The sequence below is a fragment of the Terrapene carolina genome, unplaced genomic scaffold, assembly GCF_002925995.2.
Source record: "Terrapene carolina triunguis isolate 2854851 unplaced genomic scaffold, T_m_triunguis-2.0 Scaffold131, whole genome shotgun sequence".
Taxonomy (NCBI): domain Eukaryota; kingdom Metazoa; phylum Chordata; order Testudines; family Emydidae; genus Terrapene; species Terrapene triunguis.
In genome coordinates, this window is record NW_020664482.1 from 12,309,299 (window position 1) to 12,330,425 (window position 21,127).

The 21,127-nt window shown below is 41.9% G+C and overlaps 1 protein-coding gene across 1 annotated transcript in view; it reads right to left on the bottom strand.

Annotated features, from left to right (window-relative positions):
* Positions 1–7,178: 7,178 nt before the first annotated feature.
* The window catches only part of KIAA1210 (KIAA1210 ortholog), a 66,101-nt gene continuing 52,152 nt past the window's right edge, over positions 7,179–21,127 (bottom strand). The window contains exons 7-12 of the mRNA XM_024219985.2: positions 19,254–19,463; positions 17,357–17,453; positions 14,569–16,152; positions 13,725–13,864; positions 12,733–12,838; positions 7,179–9,414 (exon numbers count right to left, since the gene is read on the bottom strand). Of these exons, the coding sequence (XP_024075753.2) occupies positions 9,239–9,414; positions 12,733–12,838; positions 13,725–13,864; positions 14,569–16,152; positions 17,357–17,453; positions 19,254–19,463 (2,313 nt within the window). The 3' untranslated portion in view covers positions 7,179–9,238. The remainder of the gene's footprint in view (positions 9,415–12,732; positions 12,839–13,724; positions 13,865–14,568; positions 16,153–17,356; positions 17,454–19,253; positions 19,464–21,127) is intronic.

The following is a 21,127-nucleotide window of genomic DNA, read 5'->3' on the forward strand; positions in this document are numbered from 1 at the left end:
GGCAGAGAGCTGTCGCTGCAAACAATTAAAACAAACAAGATCCCCATGACTTGGCACCTTTCCCACAGGTTTCTGCTGTCGTTATTTTGTAAATTGGAGAGAGTTACCTAAATGCTGTGGAAATGTTTAAATTTAGAAGCTTTCCACAGTGCTCTGGTACACAATCAGTCTCCTTCTATTCTGGAAAGAGGCCTCTGTAGAACACATCTGAATTCATTAGCTCAATTTTAGATGATGATCTAAATGGACAATGTGATCTAGTGCATAGGGCACTGACCTGGGACTCAGGAGATCTGGGCTCTGCCACTGACCTGTTGTGTGACCTTGGGTAAGTCACTTCACCTTTCTGTGCCTCAGATCCCTGTAAAATAAGGCTGATTATATTTAGTTTCTTTTGTAAAGTGCTTTGACATCCACAGATGAAAAGTGTTATATAAGAGCCAAGTAGTATTAACAATTACATTCTGAAATGGATAAAAGGGAGAATCTACTTTGAGAGTCATGTTGCAAATGATATTTTTTAAAAATACAGAATATTTGTCAAGCAATTGTTGTTGCACTAGTATAGTCTGTTAAATGTAAGTTGCCATTTTCCATTTAAATGTAACTTAAAGATTTTTATATGATGTAAGAATGCAAAGAACATTTATCTTCAATAAACTGAATAGACAAATAATTATTTTCAATAAGGCCTGGTCTACACACAAACTTTGAACTGGTTAACTATGTCAGTTAGGGGTATGATTTAATACCCATATAGTTACACCAGTAGAATCTCTCATTTAGAAGCAGTTATACTGGTATAAACGTGCCTTATACTGACAGCTTATTTCCCTTCTCATATGCAAGATACCAGTATAAAGCACCTTTATATCTATATAACTGTGCCCATACTAAGGGGGTTTTACTGCTTCAGCTATACTGGTATCATTAAAGCAGTACAACTGTCTAGTGTAGACAAGGCCTCAATGTCCTTCACTGCTCAGCTGGGAGGGATACCTCAGTGGTTTGAGCATTGGCCTGCTAAACCCAGGGTTGTGAGTTCAATCCTTGAGGAGTCCAGTTAGGGATCTAGGGCAAAAATCTGTCTGGGGATTGGCCCTGCTTTGAGCAGGGGGTTGGATTAGATGACCTCCTGAGGTCCCTTCCAACCCTGATAGTCTATGAACTCTATTTCCTTCCCTTGGAGTGAGTCCTCCCCCAAATATGTTTCAGGATTTGTCCTACAGAGCAATAGCCTCGCAGCATGACACTATGCTGCCAACACCCTCAGCTATTTAAAACAGAGACTTTGTTTGACATTCTGTAGGCTGATCTTGCAATATGAGTCATCTAGGAAAATCGGGACAGGCGGCTGCTCCAGCCATTCACTTACTCTTGCTCTTATAAAAACCCATTTCATGACTTTAACATGTTCTGTATATAGACTGGCCAGCTCACCTGTTTGTCTGCTTGTTGACAGACTGATTTACTGAACTATATACCAGTTTAACAATTGACAATATCCCTCTTTACATAACTTGCCTATAAAACTTCCTGTATATTCTGCATGATGGTTTACTCACACAGCAACTCTCCCCTGGTCCCAATGACTTCTAACTGCAGCAGCACCAGGGGATGCAGTGTCTTTCTAGCGGCTGTAGCTTTCACCACACTTTTTATGTAGCTTAGTAAATAAACACAGAGTTATAAACTGAAATGCCCCTCCCCTTTCTTGGACCCACCTTTCCTTTGCATTAACAAAAGCCTCCTTATTGTAATAAATGCAACCACGTTTTTAAATGAATCTACTGCTGGTAGTCACTGGAATGCTCCCTTGCTCTTTGGGGAAGGTTTGAGTACCCTCTGCTGCCATACGGCAGCATAGCAGGATGCCTGTGCCATACACGTGGCGTTTCAGTGACCGGTTTCCAGGTCCGTCAGTAAAACCCCAGCCCTAATTACCCATAACGTTACATACCCTCTGCACTTCTATGCAGTTTATTTAAAATTACAATCTTTGAAAAGTAATCTTAAAATTTTAAAAATACCCAAGTAAGCTTATTGTGTTATGTATTATTTGTAGCGAGGTAGGGCCCAAAGACCCAGTCAGGATTGTGCTGGGCACAGAAAATGGAAAATCAAAGATACTAAGATGGCCGCATGAACATAGCTAGTTCTCATGGCTTTATCACAAATCTCATGATATGTGGTGGTGGTTTTTTTTTTTTTTTTTTTTTAAAGCCCTCGCTCCTGGAGTCAAGTGATTACATTGAGACGCTCAACTTTTTTTAAAGTAAGCTTCTAGTCTTCATGGTTTCAGAGAAAAGCTTGAAAAATGTGCACCTCAAAATCCAGAAAACAAATAAAAGGAACCCAGATGTATTTTCTTAATCCCATGATTTTTTTTTTTTTAAATGTGTGGCATTGGCAATACTGAAATCTACTCTCTTGAGTTTTTTGCAAGGCTTCCCGGGACCAGAGGACCACTGGCACAAATACTGGTAGAAGGCTTATTAAGAGTGCTGTGAGCACTGCTGGTGCACAGTCCTGGCTTTCAATCCAAGAAGCTTCGGTGAATGCTGTTTTTGCAGTAGTTGCTCAGTTCTCCTGTGTGCAGTAATCACAGTCAGGATTAGTATATATTGGCTCACAAACTGTACTCCATGAACTACGGGCTGGTCATATGATGTTGGCTCCTCCTCCTTGTTTCCACCTGCTCATTTGCATTAAAAGACAGTTGAAATATGTCAGTCTCCTAATATTATTTTTCCATGTAAGCGATTGCTGTAGTGCCAGGGGAAGGTGGCCTATCTGATCACAAACAGGTGGAGAGGTGGTCCCAGAGGCAATCTCTCTATAATAATAAAAGCCCTGAGGGAAAGCGTGGGAACCTCTGATGTATTATGTAAAGCCCTTCATAATCTAGGTACTAAATATGAAAGTGATTGTCTCTACTCCTAGCTGGCACTTAGTCAGGTGGGGCTAGTCTGCTCTTGGTCCCTATGTATAATGAGGACAGTTCTTTTTTTCATGGATTCTAGGACCGGAAGGGACCTTGAGAGGTCATCGAGTCCAGTCCCCTGCCCTCATGGCAGGTCCAAATACTGTCTAGACCATCCCTGATAGACATTTAACTAACCTACTCTTAAATATCTCCAGAGATGGAGATTCCACAACCTCCCTAGGCAATTTATTCCAGTGTTTAACCACCCTGACAGTTAGGTTGGACATTAGGAAAAAGTTCCTAAACCTCCCTTTCTGCAGTTTAAGCCCATTGCTGCTTGTTCTATCCTTAGAGGCTATGATGAACAAGTTTTCTCCCTCCTCCTTATGACATCCTTTTAGATACCTGAAAACTGCTATCATGTCCCCTCCACGGAGGGTCACTGCTGTCCCTCACTGGGTGTCTTTGTCTTATTTGAATTGTTCTAGTTTTTACTGCTTTTTGGTGGCCTTCACCCCTTGATTTTTCCTACTGGCTACCTTTTGGTCTCCGCCAGTCCTCCCAGTAATTGGAAACTGATCTCTGGGAGCACAGAAGGGTTTTGCTTGATGGCTGTTGTATATATCATTGTTGCTGGGGGCTGGGTTTACCTGGACCTTTTTATTTAGAACCTTTTTTTGCATTTTTTTTACTGAACCATGTTTAGATGCCTCGATATAGGCATGCACTGATTTGTAATTGAATAATTTTGTCTATCTGCTTTATTTTAAGCATGAGCCTGTCATCTCCAGCATCAGAGGCAAGAGCGATTTGAAAGAATATACTTAAAAGTTATTATCAGTATCAGTAGAAAAGCAATAACTACATGGTAAGAGATGAATGAGGAGATTCTTAAGGGAATTTCCTAAAGGGGAATAAGGTACACCTCTACCCCGATATACCGCTGTCCTCGGGCGCCAAAAAATCTTACTGCGTTATAGGTGAAACCGCGTTATATCGAACTTGCTTTGATTCACTGGACTGCACAGCCCCGCTCCCCGGAGCACTGGTTTACCGCGTTATATCCGAATTCGTGTTATATCAGGTCGCGTTATATCAGGGTAGAGGTATACTGTGATAAAGGGCCATGGGAATCTTGAAAAGGTTCATCTAACCTCAAAGGAAGAGCCATATAATTCCTTCTATTGGTATATATTTTGCTTTTAGAAGTAACAATCATATACTGCCTTGAACATATCCAGTTTATTGGCTGGAAACAAAATCAATCAAAGTTGGCTCTGAAAATATTTCAGTTCTTCCTCATCACTTCTAGTTTCACCCTATTTCCAAATTCCCATTCACAGGAGGAATGCATGAGTCTCCAGTTCTCTGAATCTGAGGTTGCGCTAAGGAAACCCCTGAACCAGTTCAAGAGAGCTCCTCACTGAGGAAGTTTTAAATAGGACATTTGGGGATGTTTGACCTACTGGAGACTGCTAGCACATAGCTCACTTATAGCAACATGTTAAATGATTTTTTCTCAAGTTATATATGAATTAAATACTTCTGTGCTCTATGGCAATAGTTCAATCCTGAACCATGGCAATATGCAGTTTTTCAGCTTCACACAGCACGCTGTGCCCTTCCAGTCATTTGAATGACTGCCTCAAACAAGCATACCATGTAAACGGGCAGGGCCAACAGTTCTCTGATGCCCCAAGAAGTGACAAAGCACATCTATCCCTCCAAACTCCTCAGTCACCAAAATGAAATGTCATTGAATTGTGGTTGCTGATATCTTGCTGCCCTTGGAAACGGTCTATATGGTAGATCTTTTTAATGGATTAGCAACCATATTTTCCACTTACTAACACTGTCAGAATTTGGAGACAAATCAATACGGCTTTAGGCCTTGTTTCTGCTTCTACCATTGTTTAGGGGATCTGAGAGTTTTCACAAATGGTGCATAGATCTAGGACCTATATAATTAACTAAAACTGACATTGAAAAACTTTCTGTGGTTTTTATGTTTCTTTCCTGTAACTGCTCACGCTCACATTTATTCTTTACCACTTTCTACAGATTCACTCTGGTATATTTTAGGTAGAACTGCCCAGAAGATTAAAACATCTTGCTTATCCTTAATTGAAATTATTTCCCCCCACAGATTTGTCAAACTGTTCAAATATTTTTTTAAAGGACTTTTCCCAACTTTTTTTTCAAAGCATTTGTTAAAAATATTCAAAATTGTCACTGAAATGGTAATCATGTCTAGAACATCTTAGATCAATTTTTCAATAAAGTGTTGGGGAAAACATAGATCCATTTCAAACCCTTTGGAACAAAACTCTGAGTTTTTTGAAGCATTACAAAATTTAACTTTTCAGTTTTTGATAAGCTCTAATTTCAGGGTGTTTGAGTTCTGGAGAGCGAGGAAAGGATTGTATCCATCAGCAGGAGAACCTAAAGAGGGTCTGAAAGGAAACTCCATTTGCTATGCCTAGGAGTATGAAGGTTCATGAGGGACCATCACGTCTCACTATGAATAAATCTGCTCTAGAGATAATAGAGATTAAGTTAACACAGACTGCCCACGGTACATTTATCCCACTCAGTCTAGGTCTACACTACCCGCCTGAATCGGCGGGTAGAAATCGACCTCTCGGGGATCGATTTATCGCATCCCGTCAGGACGTGACAATCGATCCCCGAATCGACGCTCTTACTCCACCAGCAAAGGTGGGAGTAAGAGCCGTCGACGGGAAGCCGCGGAGGTCGATTTTGCCGCCATCCTCTCAGCGGGGTAAGTCGGCTGCGATACGTTGAATTCAGCTACGCTATTCGCGTAGCTGAATTTGCGTATCTTAAATCGACCCCCCTCCCCTCGTAGTGAAGACGTAGCCTCAGATTGCCTTGTTCAGCTGATACAACATTATCAGCTGTGTGCAAAGCTTAGTGCATAGGAACTTTCATGTAAATGAGAAGGGACACATTTAGGCTCCAAGGTCTTAAAAATCTGTTCTCTATGGTCTAGTTCAACCAAGGCCATGGGGACTCTTGACCCTGGGAAGACAGGCGGCAGAGCCAAATTCACAAAACAGTGGTGGAGCAGGGAGTACAGCATAGGCAGTCTACCCCTGGATCCTGCAAACACTTCCACCTGTGCTCAACTTTAAGCATGCCTGTAGGCCTACTCGAGTCAATGAGACTATGCACCTATGCATACATTTGCAGGATTGGGGCCCTGGTCTGCTGATATACACTAAACTGAGAGAAAAAACATTCATGCACTTTGCTACTAAACCAGCTCCCCTCCAAAAGCAGCAGTAAACTATGCCATTCAGTGGAGATTTGCTTATTTTCTATTTAACATAACAGATGAAGCAAAACAATCACTGAAGGTTGGAGCCAAGGAGGATGGTATGTTTAGTATTCCCATCTTTACTCAGTGATGCATGTAAGATAGGTACCAATGATGCTGCAAATTTATATATTGGATAAACATTCTATAGCATTTCTATCCCCTGGCCTGACAGCCAAAGGTACCTGCTCCATGGCTGTACCCCAAAATGCAGCATGAGGCATGACCAACTGGATGTTTAAATGGGCTGTTATAAGGAAATGTTAATTGAGGCTGGTAGGCCTAACATAAGGCCCATTTACTTTGATTTTGCTGGGGCACCCTATTGCTCAGTTTCTATAAACAAACATACTATAGAAGTTTACAGAATCCTGCTCATTGAGAGTCAGTTTATATATATATATATATATATTAAAAAAAAGGATTTCTAGAGTAGCTTCCTGTCCAGACAGCAGCAGTTCTGCTGCAAGGAGTAGGGAACATCTCGTCTGGTCACCAAATTCTTCTGATCAACTAATTTAAAAAAACAATAATTACTAATATTCCAGTTCATCAAGAGCTTAAGCTCTATTCCTGCCATCAATGCTACTGTGCCAGCCCCTTGATCCTGCTGACTTCAAGGTCCACAAAGCAAAGCACAACACAGCGATTTCTTTCAGAATTGTTGAAAGAACCCCACGCCCCAAGAGAGACTGCACCAATTGTCCCATGACTTCAAAGAAAACTAAATACAGTCTCTCACCTCTGTGATGCTCAGTTCAAAGGCCCATAGGTAGAGTTTTCCCCAACCTGGAATCTATACAGTATATCAACCCACCCAGCACAAACAGTTCTTCTTCAAGGTCTGCTTCCCTAATGCCAGTCCCTCCCCTCCGGAATCACAACCCATCCAAACCCTGAAAAATTCCATCATGACCACAGCGTTTAATAGTAAACCAAATATGGGAATAGAATACAAAAGGGGGTCCTCCAAAGGTGAGGATTACAAAAACGTATATACATACCATACAGAAAATGAGAGACACAATATCAAGAACAAAAGCAACAAGATAATAGATAAATGCTGTTTTCATTTGCAGTAGTTTAGGTGGTGGGGTTGCAACCCAGACTGGCAAAGAACAGGAGAGAAATAGCAATATATAGGAAAGTGCATATTTTAAACAGAGGGTCAGTAAACCCAGGTATGTGATGTCAGCTGTAGAAAACCATAGCAGACAATGTTTAATTTGTTCTTTTACATAATACTCTCAAACTTTAGAGAAATACAAGTGCTTCAGTACATTGCAGGAGAAGATACACTTCTTACAACAGATACTAAAAAGTAGTAAAACCAGCCTGTATTAGTGAACCGACTGTGGAACCTTTTCTCTTTCTGATTAGCATTGACTCATAAGAGCAGACCCATTAACTTAAGTGGGACTATTTGTGCGAGTAAGTTGTTCAGCCACATGAATAAGAGTTGCACAGTCTTCATTAGCAATGGACACAGATTTCAGAAGTAGTATTTATATTTAAATTCAGGCCAGAACCAACAGGTGAGAGTCTAGATAATGAGCTACTCCAAGGTCAAACATGTTGTTTCACATTTGGACCTCTTGCCACGCACCATTTTTCTTAAAGATGCTACCCAACTTGTTTGCAAAAGACAATCGGTCAGACAAGTCCGTCTTCAATGTTTTCATTGGCTGTAAACAGAAAATGTTTTGCAAATGTGCAATGTACAGGCAGCTGCAGTTTGGTTGTCCTGACACTGATGTCACTACGTCATTTTACAAAGTTTATTTTTAAAGGATCTGATTCTGCTCCCATAAAAGTCAGTGGCAAGACTTCAGTGACAGCAGAATTGAACCCTAAAAGAGCAGCTGTTTGCCAGCTATATGTCTTTAGATAGATGTTCAGCTTCAGCTTTCAGTTATGTACTGATGGCTAAGGGTGGATGTTGCGTGCATCTTTTTTTTTTTTTGTCTAAACTGCAAAGGAAATAGTCTAAAAATCATAGTGCGGTGAATATGAACAGTGGGATACTGTTTGTGGCAAACAGGTATCCTTCTACACAGAAAACAAGAGTGGGTCAAACCTTCCCCACCTCTGCCATTAGCAGGGATATTTCACTAAAGAGGCTTACAAAGAGAAATTGCTCTATGCTAGAAATTTAAATATAAAGATTTTAGCTTAGGTATAAGGACCAAATTCAGCATCTCCAAACTACCTTAAGGGCAGTGGAGTTATTCCAGATTTACAGAGGTAACTGAGCAGAATCTAGTCCTTAGAAGGTATTGATTTTTTAAAATACATTAGCAGTAGAACACAAAGGCAGTGCAGTTCTGGGCCTTTCCAGTAGATGGTATAATATAAGGCATGAGGCCCAAGGCAGAGTGACTCTAACCACCTAAGAAATGAGAATCCCCTAAATCTGCATTGCTGCTTGTGTCTTGTTTCATTTATGAAACAGATACGTTAACAATCAGAACCACAGTCAGACCTGCCCTAGACCAAGCTTTAGAGACATAAATGCTACTACATCAGTGACAGCCAGTCTGGATGCTCCAGTGCAGAGCTCTAAAACCATTTTGTGACACCAAACAAATTCAATGCTCAAAGTGAAATCATGCAGAATACTGTATTGTGTGCAGGGTACTTTAACCTCCCCTTTTAGAAAGGAAATGCTTCAAAGGCATGAAGTGCCTCCTCTTAGAGCACCACTGTCTTTTAGTCAAACATGGTCAGTATGAATCGGTCAATTGGAATTTCATGGTATTTTGTCGTGGAAAATGCTCAGTTTCCTAATGCTGGTGGTTACTGCAGGTTAACCCGTCAATGGCATTTCTTCTTCACATATTCACAGCTACAGTCTGTGCTGAAGGTTCTAAGGCTTTTATCTCATCCCCCCCAAAAACAGTCCCAGCGAAGAAGTTACTATATGGAGTTAATACAGTTATTGGCAGTACAGAGGAGGACACTCTTGTCATTTGCTATTGAACAATCTGAGGCATTTCACTCCAAGCTTTGGCTTTTTTCTTGGCCAGGGACAGCCAGGGTGGTTCAGCAGAGCTGCACGGTGTCATTGGCAGATTACAGGATTGTCTCGTTTCCTTTTCAGTGGTGGGAACCACAGACGCTTCCTGAGCCATAGGTCCAAGTGTAACTGCTGAGAACAATGCCAGTCAGTCATCAGAACACAGGAGAGTTAGACAGAACTTACGCTAACTTTTTTTCCTGCTCTTTAAAGTGACGTCACCTAGAGGTGAAACAAAACCAAAAGTGACACAATTTCACAAAGCAACAGAGATAAGAGGAGGAATTGTCAGACTAGATCTGACCAGTGGTCCAGAGACCAGTGCCCAGTCTGTGACAATGGCCAGGACCGGCTGCTTCAGATGAAGGTGTCAGAAACTCTGTAGTAGGCACTTAGGAGAAAGCTTTCACTGGAGATAGGCTAACTCCCAATATTTAGAGGAAGGCTTAAGCCCTGAAGCATGAGTAAATTTTTCCAAAATTCCTGAGGGATTTTTATCTTGTTCATATAAATATCCAATTACTTTCTGGATCCTGCTAAAAACTCTTGGCCATAAGTATAGCTTGTGGCAGGGAATTCCACAGGCTAATTTTGCATTGTGTAACGCACAAGTGGCTCTAGGAGTCAACCATATGAGCATGTGCTGCATGGGAAGAATCACTCCAAGTTTACCTTGGGCTAGCAGAGAACGATAGGCATCTTCAACACTGAGTGGTCTAGAGATTTACCTTCCAGTCTTTACTGCCAACAAAAATACTTGTACTATAAAAATGCTATTAGGAAAAAAAATATGTGTTAAACCCATACTACATTTTCTTGGACATGTTAGCCAGAGGGGAGGGAAGTTGATAGGATAATGTGACTAGATATTCTTTTCAAATATAGCTTTTGAAATCTGCAGCCTATCACAAGCCTGGTGACATCGGCAAAGACTAAGGAATGTTGATACTGTTGCTGGTAAGGCTCTGAGCTACTATTTTAAAAAAACGCCTAATTTATCGATCTTATAGAAAATATCAAAGACTGATGTCTTCGGACGGGTTGCATGGGACACGACAGAATGCAGCCTACACATAAGCAACTGAAATATCTCGAGGGACAGTTCACAAGCCATTTGACATTCGGCACACTCCTTCCACTCCCAACAGATTGTATTTCATTTGGAAATATAAATCAGGGCCCGAAAAAGCCAAACCTTCTCATGTTTAATTACTATCTACAAGTCTTTGCGTGGCACGCAGGAGGGAGGGCAAGGCAAGCATGAATGGAAGCTATTTATGGGTACAAGCAAAGTTAAGCACAAGGGGCCTTGATCCTGCTTGTGTTGAGATCAATGAAAAAATGCGCATTCACTCTGATAACACTTGTCGGCAAAGCCTGCCCCTGGGATCAGCTCAGTAGGACCCTAGGCCTCAGCCTGGGATAGCCCTGGCTGTGCCCTGCATGGGGCAGACTATAGCGGAAGGGACAACGCTCCCCTAATAAGAGCAGGTCAAGCTCCAGATATAGGATCACTTTCAACAGTGCTTACATAATGTAGGGACTTAGGCCCAGATTTTTAAAGGTGTTCAGGCATTGCTGCACTCAGCAGTGCCACACCTAACTGATTTAGGAGCCTACATCTCATTTTTCAAAAGGGAAGTAGGCACTTAGGAGCCAAAATCCCATTGACAGTTGATGAGATTTAGGCTCCAGCAAGGCTTAAATACCTTTTTAAAATCTGGGCCTCAAGTCTCAAAGGGAGTTAGGCTCCCAAGTGCCTAAGTCCTTTTTGAAAAAAGGAACTTGGACACTTATGAAGATTATACCCATATTCCTCTGTATTGAGTGAAAGTCAGTCTCAAGTCCCTTGGACAGTCTCAAGAGCGTAGGCTTAAAAAAGGGGGTGGAGTGTAGACAGAGAATGGGCACATCTGAGGAGACATGGGCTTAAGGACATGCTAATAGGGGGTCTAAATAAGCAATCCCCTTTCTGGCCTGACATTTGCTCCGAGAGAGGAGTAATGCGGCAGCTCTCAATGCAGGATCTGGTTTCTCAGAACTCTCTCCTAATCATCCCATTCTACCTTGCGCTATACATGCACCAAGCTACAAATGTCAACCTGTACAGGACGCCTATCATACACACAAGCCGCAATCACTTATCAAGTGTAGAAAGAAAACTTTTGCAACAGCCCTTTACAAGACAAAAAGTGTGTCCAAGGTTACCCCTTGCTCTGGAAATTATATATACTCCTTGCCCCTCAGCCAAGTCAAATTATTGGCTCCTTTAATCTGAGTAAAACAAGAGGAGTCTAAGTTTTGAAAGTCTTCCTGTTTTGTTGGTCATGTGGGGACAATGCTGGCAGCAGGGCGTGGTGTTTTTCTGAACTGTTGGGTGATGGTGATTTTCTTGAAAACATCAACATTAGTCAGAGAGAGGCATAATTTTCAAGAGGTGAAAGAATTGAGAGACCATAGCTGCTACCACTGTGGGGGAAAGACATTGTACACCAGGATGATCCATGGAGCAAGACCATGCAAAGAAAGGTTTAGGCTGCAACTCTCATGGGTGGCATGAATTTCAGCCAAAGTGAAAATCCAGGTGTCTCCGGCAGAGGCATGGGAGGAATTTTCAGCCCAGCCCTGACTGTACTCCAAAAGGAGACGTCTCAGACTTCCTACCTGCTTACCACTGTCTAGCTTTGTGCCGAGTTTACGGAGTCTGGGAATGAAGCTGGCACCTAATGGAATCCTTAAAAAAAAAAAAAAAAAAAAAGGATCATAGCTGAATCACACACTGAGCTGGCAGCTAACGCGGCATTTCTGGGTCATGTGATTCCTCAGCCAGTCATCCATTGCTATGTCAGCGACCCAGGATGGGGCGGAAGGCGAGAAAGTCTATTCACTTACTTACAAGAAAGCTTTGAAGTTAATAGATTTCATTGAGTAAAATATAGTCTGAGCTGCAAGTTTGATGCGTGTTATCTGCACACGGTTCCAGCTCAACTCTGATTTTAGGCATAGCCCTGCACCAGGGCTGGGCATACATTGCATCAGTCTCCTCAGAAAGCACCATGAGAGGCACACACCTCTTTGAGCCACGGTTACTCCCTGCTGGTTGTAATTTACTACTGGCCTCTAGTCGCAGTGAGTCACTGCATCACCAACCACCCCTTCCACGTCCTGAGTCAGGAACCGTGGCAAGCGGGCTGAGGACGGAACTTTTCTCCGCTCACCCCCCACCCACCTGCTCTGGGGATGGAGTAAGCAGGGGAGTAGCATTATCGACATGTCTGGACGCAGCCTAGTGGGTGAAAATGCTGAGCAGCCACCCTCTGAAGATTATGCCCATTTAAAGGTTTCTCAGGCTGGGCAGCCAAAAATGGACACACCCAAAAAGTCACCAGTGAAAATCTTGGCCATTACTGTGAGTGAGTGAGTCAGACACACACACTTTAAAAAAAATACCTGCTGTAGCAGACATAGTGGTCTTCATTTGAGATTTCTTCTCCTGAGCGCACAGGCTGGGAGTTAGGTTCTTCCCCAATAAATTCTCACTAGCACAGGTCACTCGCTTTAAGGAAAAAAACAAAGAATGCAAATAAGGAAACCAGCAAGTGTAAATAATTACACACAGGAAGCAGTTCCCCTTTAAGGTTCGATCAGAGGTGGACTTCGAGAATTCACCAGAAGAGAAATAGAAACAGGGCACAGGTGCTCTGGGGAATATACCAAGGCAGGCCAGGTGCTTTTCTCTTTACACAGCTTTTCAATGGCATGTTTAACAATCACTACTTGTGATATTGTATCCACTTACCATTAAGTCTGTAATATACTTATGATCACTGAAATAACAATACTGCTTTGTCCTTCCTTGGCACCCTCTAGCTAAGGATCACAAAGTCCTTTACAAATATTACTGAATTAAACTTCCCAACAGCCCTGCAAAGAGGACAATTATCCCCATTTTACAGATTAAGAAAGTGAGACACAGTCAAATGACTTGCCCAAGGTCACACAGGAAATCTGTGGATGAACCACAAACCTTTTGCCTCCAAGTCCTGTGCCAGAACCAGTTCTCAGCAGCAGAGCAGGGGCTGTGGAAAACTGCCATAACATAGAGCAGCTTTTTGTGACTGTGCTGGGCATTTGGCAGACCCCTTGCTGGGTTCAGAATATGAGAAGCACAAAGATGACTATGGCAGGATAGGTGTGTTGCAGAGTCTGACCCCAAAATTCCAAGTACCTGAGCTGAGGATATGGCCAAATACACATCTATTCATTTGCATCAGCAACTGTCTGTGGGCACAACATTAGAAATTGGTTTTGAAAATTTGGTCATACACATTACTAAAAACCTGCTATCCAAGAACACCAAATTCAGTATTGTGTACAGGTATCCCGTCAGACTGTCACAGTATTCACAATGGTTCTAGTCTACCAGCCACTAGGTACCATACCTCCTCTTGATCCATTTTGTCCTCCCTTTTATGTCCTTTGGCAAGAGGATGACCCTGGAAACCTTTCTGCTTTAGTTTGGCCATGGAGACCCAAGCTGGTTCAGAGGTAACAGTTTCCAAATGCAGACTAGGGACTTTTTCTATAAAAGAAGCATTTTGGAAGTAAAAAAGGGATTTAGGGCAAGTCTATCAAAACCTAAACAGTTTTGTGTTTTAAATCCTTCAGCGAATACACTTTGAAAAAGGGTGAAGATAACATTAATTTCCCTGCTGATTTTGTCTTTGTTCCTCGGCAAGGATGTTTGTCCTTTTTATCTACTGGAGTCTTTAAAGTCAATCGGGGCAGGATTCAGCTCTCAAAGCAACATGCTGACAATACAGGCTAAATGTAGAGTGATGACCATTGTTCTGTTATGTAATCCAGTTAGAGACAAGCTGCCTTTTCGTTTCCCAAATTTTTTAGAAAAAAATTACAACTAATGTGATACCTGGTTAAGTTCTAAATTGCATTGGCCTGACAATGAGCTGAAAACAAATTCTACAAATTCCACAAAAACTGGGCAAAAATGGCCCATTTTATATTTCTGATGCCCTGTTACTATTCTAGCTTGAACATACTGTATGGTGGAACCTAAGAATTTTCTTGAATAGCCTAAACCCAAGATACAAGTCCAAACTGACATCACCTGAGTTACACCAGGGCTGAATAGGGTCCTGTATTTCAGGGTCAAGGCTATTAAAGAAAATTTTTACTCTTTTCATATCCCTGGCTTGCCGCTCTTTGTAATGGCCTTGCACAGCCATTATTCTCAACAGTCTTTGGATACAAGTATAGCATAAATACCTGAAAGTTTGTTAGAGTGTTGCTTCTTTGAGACTTCTTCAGGTTTTGTTTTGGGGGCATTTTTCTCTTCCACGACAGCTGATTTTTTAGCTAAAGCTTTCTGGTTGCCTGGAAGGCTGTGAGGTGGCCTCCCAGTGCCTACTGATTTTTGATCCTCCTTGACAGAACCAGAAGAGGTGGTGTGAACAGCTAATGGAATCTGCTTTGGAGATTCACTGTGGTACTTTAGCAAAGAGGATGTTCTTCTCAGTCTGATCCCAAATGGGTTTTCAGCATTCTGTGTTTCATGCTCAGCCCCCTCCATGGAAGAATTCAAACTGGCCTTGTTGCTCTCATTATCCCTCTCAAACCCTTCAGGGTTGTTTTTTGTAGACTCTTGCCTGGTGGTATCTAAGTGAGCTGTTCCTTCAAACAACTCTGGTCTTATGGGAGAGGATGGGGAGCTTCTAGCACAGGAATCTTCCTTGGAATTTGAACCCCCCGAAAGAGATCTTTGCCAAGCAGGAGCAATAGTAAATCGAACTGGTTTTGTAGCAGCAGATTTCAATGGACTCTTTATATTTTCCTCTGGAGATTTGCTTTCTTTCCTTGTTTTCTCTTGAGAAGTTACGCCGCCTAACTGGTTCTGCTGACTGTCACCACTAAGAGGGATACAACTCTTGAAGCCAGCCAAACTGGAGGAGGCAAGGCATCCGATGGAATGTTTTTCCAAGTTGTTGGATGCATCTGTCTCCTGATTGCTTTGGCGAGCCTTTGAAACAGGACAATGCATTTCTGATTTCAAATGTAGCTCCTTGTTCACTTTACTCTGAGGCAACATTCGATCTATATCTGACACAGACGCAACTGAGTCTTTTTGTAGGGATGTTGTTGAATCTACATGGTCTTTGGCTGGCTGAAGTTCCGTAACTTTGCACCTGTCTTTATCATCTTCTGCTGCTGGGGTATTTTCAGGCACTGAAACAGCCATGCACTCTACTTCAGAGGACGTCTCCAAAGTGGCTAAAAGAACCTGGGAAACGCACATTGCAGGATCTGAATCAGGCCAGAGGAAGTTGTTCTCATCGGTACAAGGCTGATCTTCCACTTTTCCTACAAGTGCCACACCACCGTCTCCAGGCTCTTTGTCACTTTGGTCTACAGGTTGTTTTAAGGATACCTTTGTGGCATCCTCCTTTTCCATGGAAATGCCATACAAGTCAGATGCTAATGTGTCCTGAAATACAATTGCTTCTGGTTCAGTCTGTAGAGATTCAAAAAGTTCAATTACTTCATCAGTATTTTGCAGAAGTAGTTTGAATTCACCAATAGATTCATCAGAGCAGTAAGGTACCAGTACTTCCTCTGCCTTGTTCTCCTCCTCAGACTTTGCTAGAGAAGACTGCACATTTGGAAAGGACACTGTTACTTTAGATTGATGGTCTGTTTCTATAGGGCATACATCCTCTTCTAGCAAAGTACAAACTATGTCTGCAGGGGATACAGAATTCCGAGGGTTACTTGTGGAATTGTCAGTCTTTGTTATGGCCTGTGTCTCCTTAGCACCACTTCCTTTTCCATTATTCTCCTCCCAGACCAATGAACCTGTGTTGAACAAAAGAAAACAAATTTATGCTTGATGGTTACAATGAAGACTCCTGCACTCCTCAACCCCCCTGCAATTTACTAGATGCCCAAGGCTGACAAACATACTTAAAAATGGGGGATGGACTGGCTGGCTCGGGAGACTGGTAATGAAATACATTGGCTTCCGTTGGAATATAGCCAAGGCTAGTAGTAGTTGAAAGCTGCTGTCGCCAGGTGCCTGCTCAGCAGCTGATGTATCAAATGCATTGTTGCTTTCAGTTCAGATCCTAGTGTGCCAGTATCTACATCAGTAAAATCACCATAACTATTGGCACTATTACTGGTAGTCTCAGGGATGCAATATCTGAAATGGCAGCTGGGGGCAGCTCACCCCGCTGATATCTGCCCTATTCCTGTTCTTTGGCTTTGGAACCTCGACCTCTAGAACTGCCCCCTTTCACAAACGCTGAATTCACCAGAAATAGTGCAAATACACCAGAAATAGTGCAAAGAGCTGCCCAACTACATACCACGCAGAGCTGTGAGCTGTTAAGAACCCTCAATCCCTGTTCACTTCAACGTGGCTTGCAGGCACTAAGCACTTCATAGGCAACACTTAGCATCCTGCAGGGTCAGGCCTTGAGTTTGTAACATGGTCAGTGTTTTGTTAAACCAATCACTCAATGTATTTATAACGCACTGATCAAAATCAGGGATTCTAATAACGGGCTGTTTGGGAGAAATGGCAGCTGATTTTACTATTGCAGTGAGAATCAATTATCAGCCAAAAAAACAGAGGAAAAAATGGACCTGCTTGTACATAAGCTATTTAAAGTCACACTACACACTGTCTCAAGATGGTTTGTTCCAAAGGTATAATGCTCAGGCAGTATTTACAGATGTAGGATAAAATTTTCAATAGTGCCTAGGTTACTTAGGAGCATAATCAATGAGATTTAGGCTCCCGTGTGAGATAGGTGCTTTGGAAAAATGTTACACCTAGTGTGATTTCTGTTTTAATGCCTTCCGCAGAGTTCATCATCGTTCTGTTTAGCAGAGCACCTCATTCTTTTCTCACTTTCAAGCACAGTCTGCCAGCTCTCAGGCAGAGGGGACGGAGTTTGGGATTTAAAAAAAAAGTAAAAGCTGCCTAATTTTAAAAGGGCTGTAATAGAATTCTGTTAACAGACTTAACAATTTAGCCTTCAGAATTATGCCTTACCTGCCCAATCTTCATACTGGTCAGCATCAAGGAATTTTGTTGTACTTTTCTTTTCTGCAGTTACAGGACAACTCTGTTCCTTTTCCAGTTGTTCCAACTAGTGGGATTCAAAAAAGACGCTTGGGTTGGTTCAGAGTAGAGACTTTTGCACAAAACTTACACTGTATGTAACTTCATTTTGAAAAATATAAACATACACAAGAAAAAATCCCTGTATTGTAACTTCAACAATACGATGAATGAATGTTGCTACTCCAATGAATTACATAGCAAGACATCAAAGCTTTAAAACTACAAATACAGTACTTCAGTTTTTGGTGAGTACCAGAAACATTCTAAGACAGATACATTTTGAGAGGGAGTGTTTTCAAGACATCACAAAGCTACATGGGTGTATAGAACAGAACAAGTCAGAGATGTCATCATCAGTTCAGGTCACTAGAAATGCCACAGGAGAATTCGCTATTCTCCTCCAGTGTTGTAGTTTTATCTGCTGCAGTGCAAAGAGCATCAAATAAAGATTCTGTAAGACCTGTGCTACCACTGAAGCCTAGCCACTTGGCAGGGCAGGAGTTCATGTCTCCAAGGGGGCAGAGAGCCACCCTTGGGAATTCGTACTCTGCCTAGCAGCAGTAAAACCAGAACAGATTTTCAAGAGGAAATGCTCCTGGTGCAGAAGGGAGCATCTTGCATAGAGCAGTTCCTCCCCATTTCTGCCACACTCTGCCCAGCCTATGGGCCCCAGTCCCACAATATGTTTCCCAGGGCTCTGTAGATTCCCAGGGGGTGGGGGAGATACACTACTCTTCCCCCTCAGACTCCCTACCCCAGTGCCACCCACTTTTGCTTCTCTCTGCCAGTGGAAGTGGAAGACTACATGTTCCATGCATCCATCTGTCTGAGCAATTGGTTCCCAGATCTATGGAGCTGCTAGGACTGACATTCAGCCCAAGGCTGCTTACAGTAGCTCAACTACTCTGCCTCCTTGAGATGCAAAAGATTACAGATAAGGCTGGTCTGAGGTTGTTTAATAGTTTTTTCTAAGTAAATTGGCTTTTCAAATACAAACTTTTTTTTTTTTAAAGAAAAAGTTTAATTTGAAGTTTTTCAATTAAGCAATTAGAAACTAAAAACCCCTTTCATTTTATTCAAATCAAATAGGACTGAAAACAAATCTGGTTTTGGCGTTCCCCCCTTTCTTTTCCTTCCAGTGGAAAAAGGGAGGTGGGACAGAGAAATGGGGGGAGGGAACAAAAAAGAGAAAATTTCATTTCAATTTGAATGACAGCAACAAAACAAATTACACCTCTACCCCGATATAACGCGACTCGATATAACACGAATTCTGATATAACGCAGTAAAGCAGTGCTCCGGGGGGGCAGGGCTGCGCACTCCGGCGGATCAAAGCAAGTTCGATATAATGCGGCTTCACCTATAACGCAGTAAGATTTTTTGGCTCCCGAGGACAGAGTTATATCGAGGTAGAGGTGCAATTGTGAATCATTTCAGTGAAAAATTCCAAACCAAACAAAATTTTAGTTTCATTCAAAAATTTCCTTGGAAAAGAATTCCCATTTTTGACTGGCTCTGAGACAGCTACAGAATTCTCTATTCTATGGATTATTCCCATGTCAAATTATACTTCCACAGTTTAATTCTCACTGTAGCAAAATTCTCCCCTTCACGGCCATTCAGTCAGAGTTTTAAGGCCAAAACAGGACTAGGTGTCTGTTCCTTTCTCTATTAAAGCCAATGGGAAGATTCCCATTGGCTTTAATCACTTATCCTCCTGTTTAACATATTCATGGACCCCAGAGTGGGGGAAGAACAGCAAAGGCTGCACACACTTGCACCCGTCTCCCTTTGCTTTGCACTCATCCTCCAGAAAAGACTTACAGGGGTTTGCTGGTTCTTACTGGTAAAAACTCTCTGTTTCCGAGGGTTTATTGCTATCCTGTGCCTAGCTGCCGAGGTATCCAGGCAGCCCACGGGACTGGCAGGGGTGTTGAAGTCAACGGGAAGCAAGCCGCTGGCTTGTGTGGCTGGAATCACAAGCACCATAGAGGACAAAGGGCTGACAGGTCTAGAGGAAGCATCAGAGGGTACCTGCAAAACACAAACACATCGCTATTTATTTTGCTCAGATTTTCTGTGCATCTGATCCTGGTTCCCCCATTGCCTATCTCACCAGATTGGTTTAGAAGCAAATATACTCAAAATCAGATCTATAAAAATATTAAACAGCTGAATTTTTTGTTGTTGTTGCATAAAACACACCCTCTTCCTGGATGTGTCCATTCTTCTAGCGGCTTCTACTTGCAATTAACGTTTACGCTTAGTTTTTTCTGATCGATGGCATTGTAAGACAAGTGAGACACACATAGTAACATTCCTCTCCCAATTCTTATTTGAATGAGCAGTTAGCAGTATCTTCTTGTACCAGCAGGAGACACTGCTGTGTTTTTATAACAAGGTCTTTTTGCTTTTCCTCATGAGAGCAAGCAGATACCCTGCAGCAGTGTGATTGCTGACGGTCACAAAAGAAGGACCACTCTCTGTTCCCCACCAACTCTAAGAAAGTTACTATTGATTAATTTGTTCTTTCACTCTTCCCTCTCCCTCAAACTCGCAACAGAATTCACATGTCCCTTTCCATCTAGCAGTCCTGTATTATTTTTGAGATAAATATGCTACGCACAGGACAGCCCCACAACACTGCTATCCTTGGGAATCAAATATTTGTCATTTTAGCAAGAAATGATGCTATTATAAAGTGAGTCGGGGGAAATGTGTGCAGTGAAACCCAAAACCATGCAAAGTTAGTCTGGTTTTGTTACAAACTTGAAACTCAGACCAGGTTTGCTGGAAGGTTCGCAAAGTTGCACAGACACTTCAAGCAAGCTTTATCGGCGTGAAAAATCTGCCGTTTTCCATGGTTCCACCACAATACCCAGTGAAACATCCCAGTTTGGAGTGAGTTTGGCATTCTCCTTTTTGGGTTTGCTTGAACTTAAAACAGGGTCAAGAAGGAGTAATCTATGCTGATCAAATAAAATGTTCCTACAAACCTCTTTGAAGGGAATGTGCAGAGTTCCCCATATTAATTATAATGTGGCAAAGTTATAATGTCTTATTACACAGTTTCAGTCTCAGGGTCGGTAGGCATACATCAGACAGTGAGAATACATGGGGAAATTGCCTTTTAAGGCTGCTACATAGCTTCATTCAGATGAAAATTCCATTGTAAAGATTCCTGGGCAAGTATTTAATAAGTGAATATTTTAGATTTGCTGGGCTCATAAAGTCACAGACCTAAGATGAAAATATTGGTTACCATGATGAAATACAGTATTGTGCATTAAAGAAGAATCAGGATCTACAAGATCCTCCAATGGTACATAGTATGGTCACTTTAAGAAAGTATCTGTTCTCAATCTTGGCCTGGGCCAAGGCCTGTCAGATTTAATTCAAACCATCAGGCTGCATCTGGTTGCCTAAAATGTATTAAAAATCTTTAACTCTGATTGTAGGAAAGTACTCATTCTCAGCTTCATTTTTAAATGCAAGATTGGAACTGGAGCTGTGCTCTAAAAGGCTTTCCCCGACTGATCTGCAGTATTAGCCTAGGTATATACATTACATGCTTTTCATTTTAAGAAAAAGAAAAGCAACTCCCACTTTCTTAATCACTGTTGACTTTTTAAGTTCATGGAGCTAAAACAAAATCAACACTGAATTTATTAATTCAGTTTTAGGTTCTCTTTTTCACA